This window comes from Bos javanicus, chromosome 5 (assembly GCF_032452875.1).
Source record: "Bos javanicus breed banteng chromosome 5, ARS-OSU_banteng_1.0, whole genome shotgun sequence".
Classification (NCBI taxonomy): domain Eukaryota; kingdom Metazoa; phylum Chordata; class Mammalia; order Artiodactyla; family Bovidae; genus Bos; species Bos javanicus.
The window spans coordinates 117778518-117800189 of NC_083872.1; the positions used below are offsets into that span (position 1 = coordinate 117778518).

General features: G+C 60.1%; 1 protein-coding gene across 1 annotated transcript in view; it reads left to right on the forward strand.

Moving 5' to 3' along the window:
- TBC1D22A (TBC1 domain family member 22A) overlaps positions 1 to 12560 on the forward strand; it is a 257407-nt gene extending 244847 nt beyond the window's left edge. The window contains exon 13 of the mRNA XM_061418891.1: positions 12019 to 12560. Coding sequence (XP_061274875.1) covers positions 12019 to 12147 — 129 coding nt within the window. The 3' untranslated portion in view covers positions 12148 to 12560. The remainder of the gene's footprint in view (positions 1 to 12018) is intronic.
- Positions 12561 to 21672: the final 9112 nt, after the last annotated feature.

Below are 21672 nucleotides of genomic sequence, written 5' to 3' on the forward strand. Positions count from 1 at the left end.
CACCGGACCCCTGCAGCAGAGAGGCAGGGCCCCTGCTGCCCCTTACCAGGGAGCCGTGGGCCCTACCACGGCCCTGTCTTTCCTCCTCCACTCAGGCAGGCTTTCCTGGGGCTCCGTCTGTGGGAACTGGGGTGCCCCCAGCCTCACGCTCTGCGCTCAAAGCGGGGACCCCTCCCCGCTGAGCGCCTCCAGTCGCCAGCGACCCTCATAGCCAGGAGCAGATCCTGGCCCTGTCTGGGGCTCAGCGTCTTGGTCTGAGGGATGGGGCGTCCTCATCCCCTGGGAGCCCCAAGACACTGCGTGTGAACCCCATCCTAGTCGAGGAGCTGGGAAGCAGAGTGTGGCAGGGTCACCCCCAGCCCTCTCCCTTAGCGAGGCAGAGCTGCCCAGGGTCGCAGCCTGTGAAACCAGCAGAGGGTGGACCTGCCCCTGCCCTGTGCTGGCCGTGTGCTCTGCAGGTTCTCACGGAGGACACACAGCCTTGCGGGCAGCGGCGCCTGCCGCCGGGCGTGACACAGCTGTGTTTTCCCGGAGAGGCTGCAAGTATTGTGGGTCTGCAGCCCCTCCCCCGGGCGCGCCGTCCCCTGGGCTTGAGGGGTGGGGGTCCAGGGGCCGCCTCTTCTCGTCCCCCTCCTTGGGGGGCCCCTCCGTGTTAGTGGCCCACCGGGTGCCTTCCAGCTGCCTGTTTGCCGGGAGCCCAGGACAACAGGCAGCCGGCTCTGGAGTCTGTGGGCATCTCACCCGGTGGTCCAGCCTGGCTCTGGGCCCCTTGGCCTGGAAGGTGCGTGAGTGCCCCACCGAATGTTTGCCAGAAGTTGACCTCACGTGTGTCACTGCTGTGTCCATGCTGGGGCACCCCTGGGCTCAGGCCTCCAGAGGCCGCTCCCCTGCGTAGCTGCCGGGCGAGTGTCTGGGGCGGGGTTGCGCGTGGAGCCTCTTGGAGGACACGCTTGGCGCTGGCGTGGGTACCATGTGTGCCCACAGCTCCCACACACCATTTCTGGGTGATACACCCGGGACCCCCGTAGTTCAGGCACTGAGGCCCCGAGCGCCTACATCCCTGCCGTGGCAGGGTCTCTGTCTGTCTTGTACACAAGATGGGGTCCCAGTGACCCGCAGTGTCAGGGGTGAAGCCACCCGCCCCAGGGTCTCAGGGCAATGGGCAGCCTCTGTCCATAGGCCCCCTCCACCACCCTCAGCTCCTTCGGAGGAGGGGGCTTCCCAGCAGGGTCATGCTGGTGTGGGCTCTTACGGTGCTGCTTACCAACGCGTACCCTGGTGCTCAGGTGTCGGGGGAGGCGCTGGGCTCTCGGTGCCCGGCTTTTTGTCTCCAGACAGCCCCGTTGTCGTAACCCTCATTCCTGCCGGGGCGGGCACGCCAGCCTGGGAACCTGTCAGAGGCAGGCGGCGCGTCACCTCCCGGGCCCTGATCACTCTTGATTAGATTCGCACTCCTAAATACCCATCTGCGACTCCATCTGCAGTACAGTCACTCTCAGGGGACGGCTCGGTCACGTTGGAGGCGGCGGGCAGAGGGCAGCGAGGCCCTCAACCAAGCCCAGCGACTTGATGCGGTTTCTCCTCCGTGGGAGCCTGGACCTAACTTGACCAGAAGTTGAGCGCGTATGTTCAGGAATCAGTGGAAATAACCAGCTGGCTCAGGTGCTGAGTGTGTGGGATTGCTGCTGCTTCCCTGGTGGCCGGTTGGCTCCTCTTGTTCTAAGCTGGGTCTCCCCGGTCGCGGGCTCAGGGCTGGGGGGCTCAGAGGTGGGGATGGGGCTTCAGGCTCTTCACCTGGAAGCGACCCTGGCGTGGGAGCCAGCCAGGCCCTGGGGAGCAGCCCCTGCCCGACCTGCCCTCCCCTGCAGTCCAGCCACTGGCCATGGGGGCCCCAGGGCTCCTGGACATGTCAGTGTTGCTGGTCCGGGCCTGGGCCTGGCGGGCCACTTGCCACGTGCTTCTCAGTGCGGTGGTGGTGCGTTGGTCCTGGGGGAACGCGACACGCCCCCCCACCCGAAAAACACACCTCTCCTGATGAGCAGCCAAGTGGCAGCCCTGAGTAGGTGCTGAGCTGGAGGGCCTGGGGTTGAGACCCCCACCCCCGGGCGCGGGGCCCTCATCGCGTCACCGGTCACCCGCCTCAGGATGTGTTTGCAGTCGTTTGCTCAGTTTGATCCGTAACGGTGCCGACTGAACACGAGCCTCCTCGTGCCGTGAGGCCCTCTGCCAGGCGCTGGGGCACAGGCTGGGTCTGGCTCAGCTGTGGCCCCACAGATGCAGGCTGAGGTTGGCTGCTCACGGGGCTTGCGGCTTCCAGTGGGAAGGATAGGGCCATGGCCTACTTTTAGGGCCATCCCGGATGGTGTGTTTATGGTTTAATCTGTCTATCCTCGTGTCTGCTCACGTGTCCACCCGCCCATCTTATCCACCCAGCCAGCCATCTATCCATCCATCCATCCATCCATCCACCTGCCCACCTACCCACCCACCCATCCAGCCAGCCAGCCATCTATCCACCTATCCATCCATCCACCTGCCCACCTACCATCCATCCATCTGTCCATCCATCCATCCATCCACCATCCATCCATCCATCACTATCCACCTATCCAGCCAGCCAGCCATCTGCCCACCTGCGCTCAGCTCAGCATTTACTGGGATAAACGCCCTGCTCTCAGTCGAGCACCAGGAAGTTTCAGGTTCCTGCTGGGCGTAGTCCATCTGAGCCTTTACCCTCAAGGAATTGACTCATGGTGAAATCAGGTACAGGCCACAAGGCTGCTGCCGCTGTGGAGATGTCATAAGGAACCACAGGCCTCCCCGGAAGGCGGCTCTGGGAGGAGAACACCAGACTGAAGCCCTGGCCTCTGGTGGGGAGTTGAGGGGGCGGGGCTCTTCTCTTGGAAATTGCACCTCCGTCTCCCAGGAGGGCTCCGTGCCGGTGGATCCGGGCCTGGGAGCCACCTCTGCCCCTCCCCACCCCATCCCATCCCAGCTTGAGCCCGGCAGGGTCCCCTCTGCCACCGAGGCCCTTGGCGGAGCAGGTGGGGATGGGGATAGGGGAGAATCTCCTCTTTAAACACCTCTCTGAATTGATGAAGACAGAAAAGAAACTTTTGCCCCTAAAAGTCCATAAATCTTGGGTGCAGAGTGCTTGGCAGTGACCCTTTAACATTCTTGAAAACAAAAGGGATGCGTCCTAATGGCCAGCGATTTACAGCCTGGGTGTTACTGGAATCTGGAGGTAAAAGCCAGCCTGCAGAGTGCTTCATTAGTTTTGAACGGTTTCCAGGAATAAGCTTGCATTTAAATCTCTGGGTCGGGGCCCTGGTCCTGTAGCTGAGCGGATGGTGCCCCCCTGGGAAGGGTGTTTCTGCAGCACCCGCTGTGAGAAGCAGGGGCTGGAATCAGGGCCTGGATGCAGGGTTCCTTCCTGGCCGCCTCTGCCTGCAGGGTCCCCTCCAACGGGCACTCTGCACATGTGTGAAGGGCCCTGCCCCAGGGACCCTGCCCAGGAGTCGGTCCCAGGCCTGGCACAGACTGTAGGGTGAGTGCCTCGGCGTCAGGAGACACGGGCGGGCCTCGCGGCTCGCTGCCCTGCACACGTCCACCTCCTTTCCAGCGTGCTCTGCCCCATGGCCCCTCCCAACCTCCTGCCAGGGTTAGTCCTCTGGAGGTTTCTGAGGCCCCTGCCCGTGGCCCTCCTGCTCCTGGTGAGGCTGGGTGCCTGTGGACGGAGCGTCTCAGGGCTTCGTGTAACTTGAAGAGATGGGAGGCCCCTGGCCTTCCAAGTGCCCAGTAAGGATGCTCCGGAACCTCATTGCCTTTGGCTTCTCTTGTAGAAAAAGAGCCTGAACCTCCCCCTCGCCTCCACCCCAACCTTCCTGAGCCCGGGCCGCCGTCTCCTTACCTGAGTCAGAGCCCTGCCTCGGCCTCCAGGGCCGTCGGTGGGGCCACGCGTCTTGCATGAGCCGTGAGGGGACGTGGTGACCCTGGAGTTCGTCTCCAGAGCCTGCATTCACCCTAGGAGGTTCTTTGTTCACCCTCTTCTGTGGTGAAGCGGTCCTTGTCTGCAGCGTAGACAGGAGAGTGAGGGCGGGGCAGGGCGGCCAGAGCCCGCCCAGAGCCCAGAGCCCACCCGCCCGCCTTCCGGGCGCTGCTGAGGGTCTCTGGAGGGGGGGGGGGGCGGGGCGGGGCGAGGAGACCCCCAGGAGGTGGGCTGCGGGGTGAGGGTATCGTGCCCGCCAGCAGGAGCTCCTCCTGGGGCCTCTGCCTGTCAAGCCCTCTCCCCCACACTCTGCTCTCGGGGACTCTGGGCTTGTCACCTTCGGGTGCTCGACATCACTGCAGGGGGACGCGTGCGGGTGTGAGGGGCCCTGCGCAGACCCGACTTCCGTGGCTGAGACCCTGGGTCTTGGGGTTCAGGGGGTTGGAGGGTTTGGTGCTGGTGAGCCCCAGCTGTGTGGACAGAGATCCTAACGGGAAGGGGCGCAGACGTCTCGGGGGCGCCGCCCGCCTGCAGCACCGCGTGGCCGGCACCATCATCTGCTTCCAGACGGGGCCCTGGGGCCCCAGGCCCATCCTGGAGGGAGGGCGGAGCGGCTGGCTTGTGGAGAGCAGGGTGGTTGGGGGATGGTTTTCTTTTCTAGATGTTGCTGTGATGCTGCCCTGCAGGTTAGGGGGCAGGGTGGGAAGGCAGGGGCCAAACGATCACCCGCCAAAAGGTGGCGATGGGCTGGGCCGGGGGGCCGGGGCAGGGCTGGATGTGGGAGGGAAGGTGGGTCCTGGGCGCGGGGGTCTCACTGCTGTCACAGGAGCCGGGAAGTGGGGGGACAGGTGTAGTTTGCGGGCGTTTGCTCGTTGTTACGGCTGCAGGGGAACACACTGGTGTGGAGGGTGCAGGCAGCCACGGGACACTCGGGTGGTTTTCAGGGAGAGGCAGGGGGTGCAGACCTCGGTGACGGTAAGCCTTGCCCCAGAGGGTCCGTAGGGGTGAAGAGGGCCCGGGGAACACAGCCTGAGTGGCCAGGCAGAGGGAGGGTTCGCAGAGGAGCTTGGCAGAGTGGCCAGAGGTGAGCTGCGGGCGAGGTGGGGGCGAGGGGTTCTCAGGAAGCAGGGTTCAGTAGGGAGGACCCACCCCGGGGAGCCACTGAACGTGGGGAGCAGACCACACGGGGGGAGCCACGTGGCTGACAGCGTCCCTGCCCCAGAGCCCAGAAGAGCAGCCCCGGGGACGTGGGAGCTGCCAGTCCCCGTGCAGGCAGTGCCCCCGAGCTCCCCGGGCCCTGGCTGCGGGACCACAGCCCTGCTCCCCTCTGTGGCCCCCTCCCCTGATTTCTCGGGGTGAGCAGCTGGCGCCACCTCCAGGCCCTGAGCCCGACCATTTGAAGGGGCGTCTCTGTCACTTTGCAGATAAACGTGGGCCTGGGGGCCTCCTCCTGTGAGTGGGCACGCTTCCCAGGCGGGCATCCCCCAGTGAGGACGGCCCCTCCCCGGGCACGCCGTCTGCAACCAGCCCCCAGCCCGCAGAGCCGAGGGGCCTCTGCAGAACAGAGCGGCTCTGATCGCCATGCCAGGATTTTAAGTATTCTCCGTGTGCGGGTCAGACGTCTCCCGGGCACGTGCAGACATGTGAGGTGCAAAGCAGCTCAGTCAGGGCGCTCGTGTCAAGCTTGTGTTTTCGGTACCTGGAGGGGTTTTCTCTTTAGACATCGTTTTTTGGGCAAAGAGACGCAAAATTAATTGAAAGGACGGTGCGCCTCCCGGAGCCGTCGGAGGGCCCCCAGAAGAGCGTTCTCCCGCCGTGTCACCTTCCGTTCCCACCTTCCAGGGGCTGTCAGCAGCCAGCAGGCTGGCCTGGCAGTTGGCCGTCCAGCCCAGCCGGCTGTCAGCGCCCTTCTATTTTTAGCCCTGGTTTGGTCCTGCAACTTGACGAGATTTTTCAAACTAATAACTGGATTGTCAAAGGAATCAGCTGTCACAGGACCGTCCTGGGGGGAAGGGGCAGGAAGGAGGAGCCGCAGCCTGGGGGACCCAGTGCCGCCCGGGAAGCAGGGCCAGCCTGCGGCTGCCCACGCCCCCACCCTGGCCAGCAGGGTGTTGCCCCTGAGACAGCTGTGTGCCTGTCGTCCTGAATGCTGGGGTTGGAGTCTGGTGGGGACACGGGATGGGACGTGGCCAGTGGGGCCCCCTGAGCGAGCATCCACCCGGGAGGAACCCTGGGCCGGCGGACTGACCTTCTCAGGTGCCCCTTCGTGTCCGCCTCAAGTCAGGGTGAACTGTTCCCTTTGATCTATTGGCTAAAGGTCACCGGGCTAGCTTGAAAGGTTAACAGTCAGGGAACTAGAGAATCTCACAGGCGATTTTCATTTCGGGCCTCTGGGCGCCTCCTGTGGCCGTGTCTGTGCAGGGTGGGCTCACCCGTGGAGGGCTCAGGGCCTCTGCCTTAGTCCAGTCCCTGCACCCCACCCAGGGGACTCCCTGTGGTTTACCGTCTGGTCAGCTCTCAGCTCCAGGAGGGGGACCAGGTCAGGTCCTCAGCCATCAGACCGCCAGTCCAGGGCCGCCTGGTCCCCCTGAGATGTCCTCCTAAGAGCTGGAGGTGGGGGGGGGGTCGCACTGGAGGGAGGCGGTCTCCTCTGAGCACATGGCCTCTCAGAGAGGCTGGGTCTTGCTCAGGTCAGGTTCAAGGCTCAGGAGGGCAACCCTGGGGGGGTCACAGCTGAGCACCAGGCAGAACTGAGCTGTCACTAAGTCTCCTGGGGCCCTAGCTTTTTCTTTCCGGCTCTGGGGGTGTGGGAGGCCCCGGGACTGGCCGTGGACACAGTGGGGAGGGCCCGGGATTGGTCGTAAGGTCAGCACGCAGCGTGATGCTTGGCACGGAGTGAACGCGGCAGGAAGGTCCTGGCGGGAGGAGCAGGCAGTGGGAGGTGGCGCAGAAACGGGAGAGCCACGCCTGCGGGACGGTCACGTGTGGCACCAGGACGAGGTGCCAGGTGCTTCCCGGGTCCCTGGCTCGCGGCGCCGTTTCCACCCCGTCCCCCCACCCCCAGGGCTCCCAGGGAGACCTGGCCCGGGGCACTGAACCGTCAGAAGGCCCCCATGGCACTGCCGGCGGACGTCACAGACCGCTTTGGCACAGTCCAGCCTCGGCTCCCCTCCTGCCGTCTCGGTTGACGTGTGCTCCCCGGGAACGCGGCTTTGTGTTGAATGTGCACTCAGGCCCACAGCCCCTGCGTAGGCGGGAGCAAAGCGGCCCAGCCCTGCCTGGCCGTCAGGCGTGGGCCGTTGCACCGGGACCAGGACCCTTGCCCTGCAAAGCGTGCGGCCCCTGGCCGCTAGCCCGGGGGGCGGGGTGGGAGGCCGGTCCTGCGGGCCAGAGCAGCACATCCGCCTGCAGCGGGCACCCCAGGCTCCGCGTGCGTCCTGGCCACGGCCACTCTGTGCACACTCGCCCTGAGGCTCCAGCAGCCGTGGCCGGGCCAGGGCGGGGCGGTGGTGGCCACAGCCACTCTGTGCACACTTGCCCTGAGGCTCCAGCAGCCGTGGCCGGGCCGGGCGGGGCGGGGCTCCTGTGTGCCCTGTGGCCTGGGCGCTCCTGCCCACAGTCCAGTGCTGGAAGGAGCCGGCCGTCGGCTCTGAGGATACAGGGCCCCCAGGCCCCCCAGACGTCCGAGGGGAGTGGTGACGTGATGGCGGACAGCGGGACGGCTCCTGCACCGAACTGAGCTCAGAGTCTCAGCCTCTCGGGTCCCCGGCCTGGAGGTCACCCCGTCTCTGCGCCCTTGGCTTCCAGGCTTCCTGGTGCCCAGGCTCTGATGTCACCCAGTGCTGTGGGGACAAGGCCATCTGCGGTGCGGGCGCTGAACCACCCAGGCCACCCCCGCCTTGGGTGCCTCACCTGAAAGGCTGAGGACTTGGGAGAAACGCCTGAGACCCATCCTGCAGGAGTCCTGATCCTGGGTGTCCCCCCGGGGTCCCCAGGGGGCACCTGGGACTGCCCTTCTGCGAGTGGCCCCAGCAGCAGGTTCACCGGCCAAGCTGCCAACGGACCATCAGAACACAGTGGAAAAGTGGAATAAAGCAGCCGGGCCTGTGTCTGTGGAGGGGCTGCTGTCTCTCCTTCCCAGGGAAGGGGAGGACATGGTCCTCGGCACACGGGCCGGTAGCCCCATCCTGATTCCTTTGCCGTCTCTGCGTGTGGCCCTCTCGGTGCCCGCTGCATGGGCAGGGTGGCGTTGACCTGGGTGCCTTGAGGCATGCCTTCTGCCCGAGGGTCCACAGTGCGTGGCTGGTGAGGCCGTCACAGCCACTGCCCACGAGCAAGAGGGCCACACTGGATGGTTCAAAGCAGAGCTGTCCGCTGGGGGCAAGGTGCTGCCCACCAGGCTGCTGCTGCTGCTGCTAAGTCGCTTCAGTCGTGTCCGACTCTGTGCGACCCCAGAGACGGCAGCCCACCAGGCTCCCCCGTCCCTGGGATTCTCCAGGCAAGAACACTGGAGTGGGTTGCCATTTCCTTCTCCAGTGCATGAAAGTGAAAAGTGAAAGGGAAGTCGCTCAGCCGTGTCCGACTCTTAGCGACCCCTTGGACTGCAGCCCACCAGGCTCCTCCGTCCATGGGATTCTCCAAGCAAGAGTACTGGAGTGGGGTGCCATTGCCCACCAGGGGGAAGGTGCTGTCCACTGGGGGAAGGTGCTGTCCAGAGGAGGGAAGGTGCTGTCCAGAGGAGGGAAGGCCTGCCGTGTGGGAGAGCTTCAGGAGCGCATGGGAGATGAATGTATTAATATTCCATCTAACCCAGTACATGTACAATGTTATCTTTCAAACTGTGATCAAGGTAGAAGTTAAGAAACATTTCCCAGACTTTTGTTCAGACCGCAAAAGAGATCTAGGCTGTGTTCTGTATGGACCCACGTCTCCACCAAGACCCCTGCAGTGGGCGGGCAGAAGAGCAGCAACAGGTCACACGCCCGGCCCGGCCCCCGCGCCGAGCTGAGCACTGTCTGCCTGCTACTAGTCTGTCTGTCCATCTGTGGCCTGATTGCCATGTCCACGCACACACCAGCCCCAGAGGTGTGAGCCCAGACCAGGCCGTGTGACGAGCACGTGCCCTGACGTGGCCCGGGCATGGGTGGTCCTGGCACGTGGCCGGCAGAGCGAGGGCCCTTTCTGCTCCGGGAACAGAGCTGCGCTTCCCCAGTGCCTGCTTGTGCCGTCTTCGTCACACACGACGCCGTTGGCATCAGACGTGAGAATCTGACAGTTCAGTCCAGGCACGTTCAAAGGCAGTGTCCTCCCTGGCTCCTTGGTGTCCCCTCGGAATGATCCGACGTGGCCGGCCGGAAGGTCAGCGTCCTTTACAGGCGTGTGTGTGCGAGCGATTGCCCATGGGTCAGCACCGCGTGCCGTGTGCTTCGTGGGGGGACACGGGGTCGCCTGGGCCTGCTGGTCCCGGAGGAGACAGATCACCCGGCGGCGTGGGCGAGGACCCCCGCTTTGTGCCTCCAGAGTTCCAAGGGGCTGCGGTGGCCGGGGGCAGGCTTGGCCCACCTCTGCATCTGACTGCGACCTTGCTGCCTGACACACGGGAGCTCCGCAGGGGACCTCACAGACAGAAACAGGGCCTGAGAGAGGGTCCCTACCCACCCTCGTGGACCCCAGGGTGTGCCGTTTTGTCCTTCCTGGGAGGGTGTGCACGTAGAGATAATTGTGCTTTGCAGATGGTAACGTAACGCCTCTCTCTGGACAAATGAAATCATTTTGGCAAGAAGTCCCAGAAGCCGTAAACTTTATTTACTCTTTAACATCGAAAAGCTCACTTCTTGGATCCCACCCAGAGGCAGAGGCAGGAAGGATCACCTGAAAGAGGCATCCAGCAACAACCCAGCTCAGGGTCTGCGCTGTAGCCTGCCTCCCTCGTGCCCCGCTGCCTGTGCCTGCGGGGCGATGCCCGCATAGCAATGCCCACATGGCGATGCCCACAGGGCTCCCACAGCTGGGGTGGCCCCAGCGGAGCCTCCAGAGGAGACCCCGTGAAGGAGCAGCCAGCCACGGTCCACATGCTCGTGAGGTGGCATCTAGCGTGTCCAGAGGACGGTCAAACCGCTCATCACCCCGAGAACTGGGCCGACCGGAGATTCGGGCCCCCGTCCTTGGCACCCGGCGCTGCGGGCCCGTCCTCGGGGTGGCTGGCGCTTTGCTCGGGGCTGAGGCCTCCGGGCTGTGCGGCGGGGCGGAACCGTCACTCCGGCCCTCCCAACGGCCGCAGACACCGCGTGCCAGCGTGGGAGAACGGTGGCAGGTGGCGGGCGCGCTGAGCTGGGTCTCTGTGGCCGTGGTGGCATCTCATGGGCACAGTCGGCAGAGAACCATGGGGACCTGAGCCAACCTTGACTCCTTCTGACCTCAGAGCTGTGAGCAGACCGTCTCCCGCTTTCATCCTGTGATGTGGTCACCGTTTACGGAGAAGTTAAGGTGAAAACAAATTGCCCTTGCGGTCCGCTGCGCCGGGCCCTCCCTGCCGCCGTCTCGTTCCCTGGGGGAGCGGGCACCCGCGCTGTGAGCCAGCGACGGCGTCGTGACCGATGGCCCTTCCCCAGATGGCATGGCTAACCCTGGGCCTCCCCGGGGCTCCCCGGTCAGAGACACCGCCGCCCAGCACGTAAATAAGGCCTTTTTAAAAAAGAAATCTGTATTTAGGGAGGTATTTGGCTGTGTTCTCTGCCTCCCGTAAAGGTCACTCGGATAGATCTTTCCTTCTTCAAGCTTCGCAGGCCGCGGAGCGCCGTGCATTTCTATTCTCTGTCCATCCAGTGAACCTGGGGGACTAAATTAGATTCTGAAATTGAGTGTGCAGGGAGTCGCTGAGTTACCGTAATGGGAGGGTATTGCTTCTCACCTTGCAAGTAGCGAGGTCATGATAATATGAAGCGAAGTGGATTAAAAATAAAACCAAAGGTATTTATTTACGACCTGCTCAGAATTGGATTGGCATCCGTGTAAGTTGCACCTAATGCTGAGAGACAGCAGATTGATGCTGATGTGTCCCCGGGGACACTCTGCCAGTGAAATTTGCTCTGTGAATTCAATTTAAAGGCCCCCAGAAAGGGTCCAAATGCGGGAGGAAATGGGGACGAGCAGCTCCAGGGAAGCCACATTAGCGGTGCGTCCCGGTGCGAGGCTCACAATTCGGGAGGGGGGAGACGGCCCTGTGACGGGGGGTCAGGGGACAGCAGCTGGCACAGGCCCCGTGTCGCCCAGCGCCAGGCACTGACGGTCTGTTGGGAGCTGAGACCCTCTCCTCGGTGGGGAACCCGCAGCCCTGAGCTGGTCAGCAGCCTGCCCGGCCCACCAGCTAGAGGGCAGCACAGCCAGGACCTGGGCCCTGGCCTGGCCTCTGGGTGCCAGCCCTGAGTGCCCAGGGGGTGGGCTTCGCATCCCCCGGAAGGTCCCTGGACCCCAAAGCACTGGGGCGGCCGGCGTGTGAGGCCCGGTGCTGGGCGGCGCTGCCCTCCTCCTCCCAGCGGGTCTGGGGGGTTTCCTCCCAGCTGCAGGCCTTAGGGCCTGTTGGGGTCGACTTGGGGGGACAGGGTTTGTGGGGGCTGGAATGTTATCCCAGGGCCCCTCCTGCAGGGCCCTGTCCCCCCACCCTGCCTGTCGCCCACTCTGACCCCCTGTCTCTGCCCCCCAGGAGCTGGTCGCCCCCTGGCCCCCTCCCCCCACACCACTGATCACTCACGTGGGCCCCCCACTTCCCAACCCTGCTGGTCACCCCTGGGCCCCTGTCCCCTGACCCCGCTCCCCACCCCCTGGCCCCCACCCCCTATGACTGCTGTCTGTCCCCCTGGGCTCCCCCACCCCACTGGTCACCCCTGGGCCCCCCTCCCCCCAGCCTGCAGGTTGCCCCCCAGGCCCCCCGCCCCCGCTGACTGCTATCTCTCCCCCCGGGCCCCCTCCCCCAAGCCTGCGGGTCACCCCCTGGGCCCTCCACCCCCACTGACCGCTGTCTGTTCCCCCAGGAGCTGCTGCTCTTCCTTCAGAACCTGCCCACCGCCCACTGGGGTGACGAGGACGTCAGCCTGCTGTTGGCCGAGGCCTACCGCCTCAAGTTCGCCTTCGCGGACGCCCCCAATCACTACAAGAAGTGAGGCCAGCGCGCTGCAGTGGGCCTCCCGTGCCGGGCAGTGCCCCTGCTTCTGGCTGCAGGCCCCAGCCGGGGAGGAGAGGCCTTGCTGGAGCCGCTCGCCGAGACGAGGCACCGGCCACGGTCAGGCCTGGTGAGGGCGGGCGGCCTCCGCCTCCCGAGATACCAAAGAGACCAGGGAGCAGCTGGCCACGGGGCCCTGGGGGCCAGCACCCCACCCCTGGCCCTGGAACACCCTTGCCAAATGCCCACCTTGTGGCGCCCCCGCCCAGGGCAGCCTGGGAGGCAGCCCCCCTCGGAGGCCTGCTGTCCAGGCGCCAGGGGCAGAGGGAGGTGGCAGCCGCCTCCTACCTGCTTGGAAATTTAAAAATTCTATTCTGTTGAGTGACGAGAATAAAGTACAGACAAAGCTGTTGAGTGAAGCGTTGCACTAAGCCACGAAACCTCTCTGCCCTCCCTGGCCTCGGCCTCAGGCAGGCTTCTATAACTTGGTCACTTCACTGGGCCACGTTCCCGCTTTCTTGGCATAAACTTGGCTGGAAGGCCGACAGCGAGCCCAGGGGCACTCTGACTGCAGCCGCCAGCTGCCCGGAGCAGAGAGAGGCTCCGAGTTGCCTTACTTTGCACCCATGACCTCTGGAAAGAGGGAACCAGCCTGGGCGGTCTGCCGTGGAGCCCATGCAGGCGGGAGCCCCTCCACGAGGCAGCGTCAGTGTTGGCTGGCGCTCAGGCTCCCCTGGGCCCCTGGACAGGCAGGTGCAGCCGCTCCTGCCCCGTGACCAGGGGCCCTAAAGGACGCCGTCCCTTCTGCACCCCACGGAGCTGGAGCCGCCCGAGCCCCTCCCCGTGCCGTGTGTCCAGGTGCGAGTGGACTTGATCTGCTGGTCGTGGGGCGGCTAGCCCAGCTGCAGACCGGCCCGCCCCAGCCCGCCCGTTTTGCTCCCCACAGCTTCTCTGCCTGAGCTGGGGAGGACCCAGCAGGGTCACGTGGCCGCTGGCTCCCTGGACACCCCCGTGGGGCCCTGGGCTGCAGCTACAGCTCCGACCCCCCTGGGCAGGCCCCCGACCTCAGCGGCCACTTCTGCCCTCAGGCTCCCGTCCTCTTGCAGCATCTTTTTCCCATTTCGTGCCGGCTCTCGGGGCGGTGGGTCAGCCAGGACACCACCCCGTCTTTGCACAGCAGTTGAGGATCAGGTCACACAGATACATGTGTGTGATGGTACGGGTTTCTTATTTTATGAAAAGGGTTCCTGGGTCATTACATGTGCGTGGAAGTCAGCACAAAATACTGTGCAAACACCAGAAGCCCCAGGTCAGCCGGGAGACTCACTAGCCTTAGGCCAGACAGACAGCACCCCCCGCCCTGGCATCAGGGGCTCCCCCACCAGCTCCCACAGCCCTGGCCCTCTGCTGCCCTCCCGACGGGCACCCAGTTCTGGGGAGAGCCCCCCTGCTTGGCACAGGAAGCCCGTCCTGCTTAGACCCCGGGCACTGCCCGCCGCGCTCAGGTCGTCCTTGGGGCCAAAATGCTGGGCACACGACAGGTGCGTGCCTCTGGCGGCGGCTTGCTTTTCAAATAGGAAGACTCTACACGGTCCAGTGAGGCCCTGCGCTTATCTTCATGTGTGTGTGAACCTGAAGCTGAACGTGAGGGGTGTTGTGGGGGTCCTTGGAGTCTGAGCCAACCAATCTGAAGTGATTAAAGACTGTTCTTTCTGGAATACAAGGTGTGAAACATGGAATAAAGGTGCAATGAAACCCCAGCCTCGGCCTGTGACTCACGACTCCTGTCCCTGCCAGGCGCCGGGCCCTCGGCTGTCTGCTTTGAGGCCGGGCAGGAGCCCAGCCCTGCAGCAGCTGCCGGGCCTTCTGTTCAGGCCATGGGGTCCCAGGCCTTCCATTTGGGCCGTGGGGTCCTGGGCCTTCCATTCGGGCCTGGAATCCCGGGCCTTCCGTTCAGGCCAGCTGCAGTGTGCCCAGCCTGGCGTTGGGCGCAGCACCCGCATCTTGCTGATGCCCACCAGGGCCTCGGGGGACCTGAAGGTGCAGACCGACAGGACTCAAGACTCGAGCTGGACCCAAAGCCCAGGCTGCTCCGTTTGGGTGTCGGGGTCCAGCTGACCCTTAGCTGAGCCACTGTCAGTCTGTGGGCAGCAGGGACCTCCCCATCCGGCTGTGGTCCTTCCAGTGTCTGCTCGGGGCAGACACTGGGGTCCCGGGCCCACCGCTCCCACTCCTGGGACCCAAGACACGCCCACCCGTCCCGCCCCCCTGCCCAGGGTGTCCCAGCCGCCCGTCCTCCCTTGTCGGTGAAACAAGGCCCCGTGAGCCCCGGCTTCTCAGGGCTGCTCTTGTGCCCCATCCTCCGGGCTCCCCGTGTCTACCTTCTCCCCCCTCGCCGGGGACCCTGCAGGGCAGCACTTTGCTGTCTGTTTCACCCCAGGGTAAGGGTCCATCCCCAGGGGTGAGCTGCAGGCCCCTGGCAGGGGGTGCTGTGTATGCTCCACCCCGCGTGAGCCTGGCCGGCCGGGCGGACCCCCGCAGGCCGAGGCGCGGGCTCAGGGCTGCGGGGTGGAGACCCACTGTCCCCGCCACGGGCGGGAGGCGGGAGGCGTCAGGCTCAGGTCCCGGCCCAGCCTTGGTGACAGCTGTCACTGGTGTCATCGATGGTGTTTGTGGCCCAGCGGTCGGCTCCTCAGGCCCACCTGGGGATCCCCGAGCCCCCATGGGCAGCTCAAATCCCAGCCGTCCGGGACAGAGCCCTGACTTGGGCAGCAGCTGGCCCGCCGTGTCTTACCCTCACCCTGCCTGTGGGCCCCCGAGCCGAGAGGGAGGGCTGGTGGGCCAGGTGCCAGGGAGGGCAGGTCCCGGGCGATTTGCGCTTCTGAAGGGACGCGCGGGTGGGAAGGGCTCTTTGCTGGTGTTTCCTGTGCATCTGAAAAAGAATCCCCTTGTGTCTGAGTGAACTGCTTCCCCTGGCCACGTGGGGCGTCTGTGTGGGAAGATGGGCCGTGTCTAGCCGCTGCAAGCCTGGGCCTCCAGGCCCGGCCACCCTGAGTTGGAGGTGACCGCCGGCCCACGGCCCAGTGCGTCAGCTCTCAGGGCTGGTGTTGGGTGAAGCTTGCTCCAAGAGCCAGGCAGCCGGGCCCTCCCTGGGCTGCCTCCCGGGCGCTCTCTCCCCTCCTGCCCACTCTGGTTCTCTCGTGTCCCCTTCCCAGTGCTTCCCTGGACCCAGGGGCTGTGCCCCTCTCAGCTTCAAGGCCTGGCCTCACTCATCCTGTATACAGTATGCGGCACGAAAACACGCTGCAAACACCTCGAAACACAGAGAAAGATGATAACAAGCCTGGCAAACGCACCTGCGACCCAGGCGAGATGGGCTGAAATGCCATCATAGGCGCCGAGTGCTTGGAAATAACTGGAAATGATGACTCTTGAAAATAAAAACGGGCCCAGGACATAAAGTAGGCGGTTCACAAACAGAAGAGAAACAAGCACCTGACAAGATGCTCCCATCATTCATTCATCATTTAGAGACGTGAAGACGAAGTCACAGACCATCTGACGGCCACGCGACCCCGGCTAAGGTGTGGTAAGTTGTCAACGGCAACAGAAAACCAACCATCCACGCTGTAGTCTTCCTGTTTTTTCCTGGATATTTGGCAATGATTTTTATTGTTTTTACTTTGAAACTATGATGTATGTGAGAGTGTGTGTGTGTGTGTGTGTGTGTGCTCAGTTGTATCTGACTCTTCGCGACCCTGTGGACTGTTGCCCGCCAGGCTCCTCTGTCCATGGAATTCTCCAGCAAGAACACTGGAGTGGGTCTCCAGTTCCTTCTCCAGGGGATCTTCCCGACCCATGGATTGAACTGGCGTCTCTTGCATCTCCTGCCTTGGCAGATGGGTTCTTTACCATTAGGGCCACCCAGGAATACACAGACGTATGCTATTGGGTTGGCCCAAAAGTTCGTTCGGGTTTCCTGTATGTGATGGAAAAACCCCAGTGAGCTTTTTGACCAACACAATTCTGACACACAGCCAGCAGACCGCACAACACACATCTGGGGACAGTGAGTTGTCACAACGCTGACGCCAGGAGCCGCCACTCCGTCAGGAAGCAGTGCGTGGCCGGCACCCCAGGCCTCCCGGGCGCCCCCTCCCCAGGCTGGACGCCACCCTGACTGCAGACCCCATGCTGTGGTTCTCTTGCCACTAAACTGTTCTCCAGAGGGACCAGGGAGAGACTCTTCTGCAACACCTCCCCGTCTGGGAGTGGTCCCTGCGGTCGGGTGGCTGCGGATCGTTCCTCCCTGCCTCTGTCCTTTGCCTTACGTGCGAGGGTGACGATTTCTCCACTCCACTGCGGACGGACACTTGGGCTGTTTCCCTTTCGGGGCTGTCGTAAATACTGCTGCCCTGAACATGGGCGTGCACGTCCGTGGGCAAACACCTGCCCGGTTCTGCTGGGTGTCTGTCCGTCTAGAGGAAGAATTCCACGGCCATGTGGGGTGCCTATCTTCCCCTTTAGCAGATGATGGCAAACTGTTTGCCAAATGTATTCCAGTTTCCACCGGTGTGCTGTGAGGGTCCTCATTCCACATCGTCACTGCCAACTCGGTGTGGGCCGCCTTAGTCTTCTCAGGGGACTCATTTATCTCCATCAGCCTGGTCCAAACACCAGTTCAGAGTTCACGCGGTCTCTCTCCTAATGCCCATCATGTGGCCGAACCTGCTTCCTTCCTGCCGCAGCCAAAACAGAGACCTGCTTAATACACCTCGTTACGACCTGCTTAATACACCTCGTTACGCTAATATCATAAGCATTTTCTCATATCATTAAATTATTCAAAAACATGATTTTAATGACTGCATAATATCCCGTTGCATGGATTAACATAATTTGTTTATTTCCTGCCTGTACACCAAGTTGCTTCTTTTTTTTTTTTCCATCTGCAAATGATGCTGTGACAAAAGTCTTCGTTCCTGAACCTTTCTCCACAGTAGGTTGTAGTAGTGGGATTCTGTCATTCTTGCCCAACAGGCGGGTCGACAGATTTGACCGCTGCCCTCCTGCCCTGGTGGAGACCCACTCCCCTGATGTACTCGAGAATGTCTCGGAAAATACAAGTTTAAGAAATGATTTTGGAAGTTAAGGGTAACTTTTAAAAGAATAGTCAGAGTATAACTTCCAGAGGAGGAAAAGGAAAGCTGGTGAACAAAACCGATCGAGTCAAGAGGAGATAGGAAGGGAGTTGGGGAGTGGCAGAGAAAAAATCGGGTGAGTTGGGAAAAATGAACACGGCCCAGGGATGTTCAGATGTGCAAGTGATCATAACAAAGACCTGGCTCACACTCACCCGTTCAAAGGGATGCACGTCGTACTTCTTAAAAAAACCCTGCCAACAATATGCTATTTACATGCGATACATCTAAAACAAAACGACATAAAATCTGAAATAAGAGGATGAAAAAAATAAATGGGAGGGAAATACTAAACCAGAAGAAAGCATGGCTGAGAATACCTGTGTTCCCCAGAAAGATCTGAGAAGAGTGCTCACAAGGACGAATGGTGTGTGCTGTGAGGAAGGGATGGCCTCAGTGAGCCGTGGGCCCACGCTGATAGGGCAGGAGACCCCAGTGGGAAGCGGAAATCCACCTGCCCACAGCGTAAGCAGACCGCAGCAGCCCGGGCTCCGCTGTCCTCCACTGTCTCCTGGAGTTTGCTCAAACTCACGTCCGTTGAGTGGGTGATGCCTTCAGCTTACGTTAGTCTCCTCTAAAAATTCACTTTGGTTTTATCAGTCACTTCTGTTGTTTCTTTTCTACTCCAATAACTCCTGCTTCTCTTTATTATTTTAACCCTTGTGGGTTTTTATTTTTGCACCTTTGCTCTTTTTTCAGCTTAAGTTGAATGTTGAGCTACATTCTTTTAAATATTTGTCTTTCAATAAGACATTTACGGCTGTAAAGTCTCTGCTTACGGTTTTACCTGCTCCCCACACGTTTTGACATTTTATTCTTTCACTATCATCTTGAAGGGCTTCCCTGACGCCTCAGATGCTAAAGAATCTGCCTGCAATGTGGGAGACCCGGGTTTGACCTCTGCTTAGGGAAGATCCCCTGGAGAAGGGACTGGCAACTCACTCCAGTATTCTTGCCTGGGGAATCCCATGGACAGAGGAGCCTGGCGGGCTGCAGTCCTCGGGGTCGTGAAGAATCGGACACGACTGAATGACTAACGCTACTACTATCATCTTGAAATTTCCAGTCTGATTCCATTTTTATGATTATTTATATGTATAGTGGGCTTGGTTCTCTTTGGTTTTGACTTCTAATATCACTGCATCATGGACAGAATGTATTGGTCTGTATACTATTGAGGCTTTGGGTTTATTAAAAGTTCTTGCTGCTGCTGCTGCTGCTAAGTCGCTTCAGTCATGTCCAATTCAGTGCAACACCATAGACGGCAGCCCACCAGGCTCCCCCACCCCTGGGATTCTCCAGGCAAGAACACTGGAGTGAGTTGCCATTTCCTTCTCCAATGCATGAAAGTGAAAAGTGAAAGGGAAGTCGCTCAGTCGTGTCCGACTCTTCATGACCCCATGGACTGCAGCCTACCAGGCTCCTCAGTCCATGGGATTTTCCAGGCAAGAGCACTGGAGTGGGGTGCCATCGCCTTCTTATAGCAGGCCAAATACTTGTAAATGTTTTTCGTGTGCTAGAAATAAATGCACAATCCTTTGTGGACAGAAAAATTCTTCCTATTACATCACACCTTCGTTTCCATTTAAATTCCTCTTTGTCAAGCCTTTTTCTTCCCTAGGTCCACATTTTCTGTAAGAGACATGTCAATCTGTCTGCTTATGCTGTGGAAAGGTGAATTCCTGAACCTCAGCCCCGCAGTCGTGTCCGACTCTTTGCGACCCCGTGGACTGCAGCCCTCCAGGCTCCTCTGTCCATGGTATTCTCCAGGCAAGAATGCTGGAGTGGGTTGCCATGCCCTACTCTAGGGGATTTTCCCAACCCAGGGATCGAACCCAGGTCTCCCACATTGCAGACGGATTCTTTACTGTGTGAGCCACCAGGGAAGCCCATACACACTAGGGGTTGAATAAATATTTGTTGAATGAAAACCAGACAAATTTCTAAGGGATAAAATTCAGCCATATTAAGAAACAAAAGGAGGCAAACTGTAGGTGCTTTAAAATAGACAACGGAGAATGAGAAGACATGCCATTGACCGGGGGGAAATATTTGCAAAAGATAAATCTGATACATGACTGCTATCCAAGATACAGAAAGAACTCCTAAAGGGCAACAGTAAGAAAGCAAGCAACCTGATTAAAAAATGTGCAAAAGACCTGAACAGACAGCTCAGCAAAGAGGATACACAGGTGGGGAATAAGCAGGTGAAAGCCCCACATCCTACATCATTGGGGAAATACAAATCAAAACAGCAACAAGACATCACTACACACCTGTTAGAATGGCCGAAATCTGAAGACTTGACAACAGCAAATGCTGGGGAGGGTGTGGAGCAACACAGCTCTCGTCGCTGCTGGTGGGACTGCAGAATGGTGCACTCTGCTTTTAAATGTTTTAAAAAATTTAGTGAAGTACGCTTGAGTTACAGTGTTGTGTTAATTTCTGCTGTAAAACAACGTGATTCAGTTATACATATATATACGTTCTTTTTAATATCCGTTTCCATTATGGGTTATCACAAGATATTGAGCAGAGTCCCTGTGCTGCACAGCAGGGCCCTATTTATCCATGCTCTGTATAATAGTTCACATCTGCTGACGCTAAGCTCCCGACCCTTCCCCCTCCACTCGCCTCCTGCAGCCACAAGCCTGTGACCCTAAGCTCCCGACCCTCCCTCCACTCGCTTCTGGCAGCCACAAGCCTGTGCTCCGTGTCTGTGAGTCTGAGTCTGTTTCACAGACAAGTTCGCTTGCGTCGTATTTTAGGTCCCACACAGAAGCAGTACCGTGCGGTGTTTGTCCTTCTCTGAATTCACTTAGTATAATAACCTCCAGGCCCATCCGTATTGCTGCAAATCGCATGATTCCATTCTTTTTCGTGGCTGGGTAATATTCCTTTATACGCATGTGGTACGACCACTTTGGAAGACAGTTTGTTGTTTTCCTACAAAACTAAACACACTCTTAACCATATGATGAAGCAGTTACGCTCCTTAGTATTGACCCAAAGGAGTTGAAAACTTATGGCCACGCAAAACCCTACAGACCACTGTGGATTCATAACAGCCCAAGCTTAGGGAGAACCAAGATGTCCTTCAGTAGACGTGCGGATAAACAGCGGTCCGTCGGACAATGGAATGTTACTCAGTGCGAAAAAGAAACAAGCTCTTGAGCCATGGAAAGATATGCAGGAACTTCAAATGCATTAATAAATGGAAGAAGCCAGGATGCATACTGTACGATTCTAACTCTATGACATTCGGGAAAAGGCAAAACCATGGAGACAGTGAGAAGACCAGTGGGTATCAGGGATTGCGGGTGGCGGTGGGTGGCAGGAAGGATGGGATGAACAGAGCATGGAGGACTTTCAGGGCCGTGAAACCACTCTGTATGATACCATATTGGTGAATACACGTCATTAGATACCTGTCCAAACCCGCAAAACGTACAGCGCTCAGAGCGACCCCTCGTGTCAGCGGTGGGCTTGGTGATGGTGACGTGTCCGCGTAGGTAACAGATGTACGCCCAGCGGAGACGCTGACGGTGGGGGAGGCCCTGCACGTGTGGGAGGAGGGGTTCATGGGGAATCTCTGTACTTCTCTCTGAATTTTTCTGTGACTCAAAAACCTCTCTAAAACCTCCAATCTATTAATTAAAAAAAAATCAGGACTTCCCTGGTGGTCCAGAGGTTAAAAGTCTGCCTGCCAGTGCCGGGGACACAGGTTCAGTCTCTGGTCTGGGAAGATCCCACATGCTGAGGGGCAGCTAAGCCCACGCGCCCCAAGTCCTGAGCCCGTGCTTGCGACGAGAGAAGCCCAGCCCTGTGGCGGAGGTTAGCGCCCCGCTTGCCACAGCTAGAGAAAGCTGGGGCACAGCACCAAACACCCACTGCAGCCAAAAGGAAGCAAATAAATATAGGAAAAAAAAAAAAAAGTGCATCCTATGAGCAGTCGTGACCTATGAATTTGAAAACCTGGATGAAATGGAGAATTTTAATAAAAACACAAATTACAAAAATTGACTCAGGAAGGAAATAAAAACTGAGTAAGACAATAATCACTGAATACCCTGAACAGGTGATCAATCACTCATCTCCCTTTCCAAAGGTAGCATGCCAGGTGCTTTTACAGCCTGTTCTACGAAACCCCAGTGATCAGAGTTTAGCGAAATAACGCCTGAGGTGGGGGCTCCAGACCCAGCCCGGGTGGGGGCTGGAAGCCTTGGCTGCACCCGGCCGGCCTCGGACAGTGCCAGGTTAGCCCACGCTTTCACAGGTGGGCGGCTGACTTTTCGCTTCCAAGGCCTGGGCAGGGGCTCTGTATC